The sequence below is a fragment of the Phaethon lepturus genome, unplaced genomic scaffold (genome assembly GCF_000687285.1).
Source record: "Phaethon lepturus isolate BGI_N335 unplaced genomic scaffold, ASM68728v1 scaffold43179, whole genome shotgun sequence".
Taxonomy (NCBI): Eukaryota; Metazoa; Chordata; class Aves; order Phaethontiformes; family Phaethontidae; genus Phaethon; species Phaethon lepturus.
The window spans coordinates 1-1,303 of NW_010566340.1; the positions used below are offsets into that span (position 1 = coordinate 1).

Genomic DNA, 1,303 nt, shown 5'->3' on the forward strand with positions numbered 1-1,303 from the left:
TTATTATGGGGGGTGTTTTTCCTTAGAGAGAAAGGCTCCTCTGTACAACTGCTGCGTGCCACGCCAGAGCCCATCGCGTCTCGCAGCTACCCGCTAGGCACAGTACCTTTGCAGTGCAAAAAGCCCTCGGGGTGAGGGAAGGAGCCCTCTTCGCAGAGCAGCTCGCAGGTTTTGTCCGATGCCAGGGGGTAGCCGTTGTCCTCCTCGTTGTAGTCACTCTTGCCGTTGCTGTTTGAGTAGCCGTTGGCATACATCTTCAGAGCGGACCTGCGGAGGCACAGGAGCTCCTGGAAGGCGTACCTGAAGTCCGGGCTCCGGCAGTAGATCAAAGGGTTGAAGGCAGAGTTGACATAGCCCAGCCAGTTCAATAGGATGTACACGTACTTGGGTATGATGTCGTCCTGGATGACATGCACGATGTTGACGATGAAGAAGGGCAGCCAGCACAGTGTGAAGGTGCCCATGATGATGCCCAGGGTCTTGAGGGCCTTGTGCTCTTTCAAGAAGAATTTGGAGGAACGGCGGTGCCCAGCTCCCCCTTTCTGCTCCTGCTCCTTGTTCTGTGTGTGAAACCTCCCCTCACTCCTGTCTATCTTCTGCAACTGCTTCTTGGCCACCTGGAACACCCTGGCGTACACGAATACCATGACCACAAGCGGCAGGTAGAAGGAGATGATGGAGGAGGCAATGGCATAGGCTTGGTTGGTGAAGAAATCGCAACACGTGTCCTTCTCATAGCACAGGATGGCCTCGTCACGGTCTGCCCGGTACCAGTGCATTTGGATGGGCAAGAAGGAGGTGAGGGCTGAGACCACCCACACCACGAGGATGACCACGCGTGCCTTGCTTTTGGTCAGGAGGCTCTGGTACTTGAAAGGGGAGGTGATGGCGAAGTACCGGTCCACAGCAATGACACAGAGGGTCTCAATGCTGGCTGTGACGCAGAGCACATCCAAGGAGGTCCAGAACTCACACCAGAAGTTCCCAAACTTCCACATCTCCATGATGATGTGGCTAGCGCCAAAGGGCACCACGGCCAGCCCCATCACGAGGTCAGCACAGGCCAGCGAGGTGATGAAGTAGTTGGTGACAGTCTGCAGGCGCTGGAACCGGGCGATGGCAGTGATCACCAGCACGTTGCCGAAGACGATGGCCAGCACGATCACCGACATGAGGATCCCCATGCCCACCATCCACACGTCCCGCGACAGCGTGGGGTCGGCGGCGTCACTCTGGTTAGTGCTGACATTGCCGCCGGGCAGGTCGGTGCCTGCCACCCCCATGGCCCCCCAGCAGCCCCCCG

The 1,303-nt window shown here is 57.9% G+C and overlaps 1 protein-coding gene across 1 annotated transcript; it reads right to left on the reverse strand.

Moving 5' to 3' along the window:
* Window positions 1–86: 86 nt before the first annotated feature.
* On the reverse strand, window positions 87–1,283 carry ADRB2 (adrenoceptor beta 2, surface). The gene has a single exon (XM_010295450.1). It carries the CDS (start codon window positions 1,281–1,283, stop codon window positions 87–89), a length of 1,197 nt encoding a protein of 398 aa, XP_010293752.1.
* Window positions 1,284–1,303: the final 20 nt, after the last annotated feature.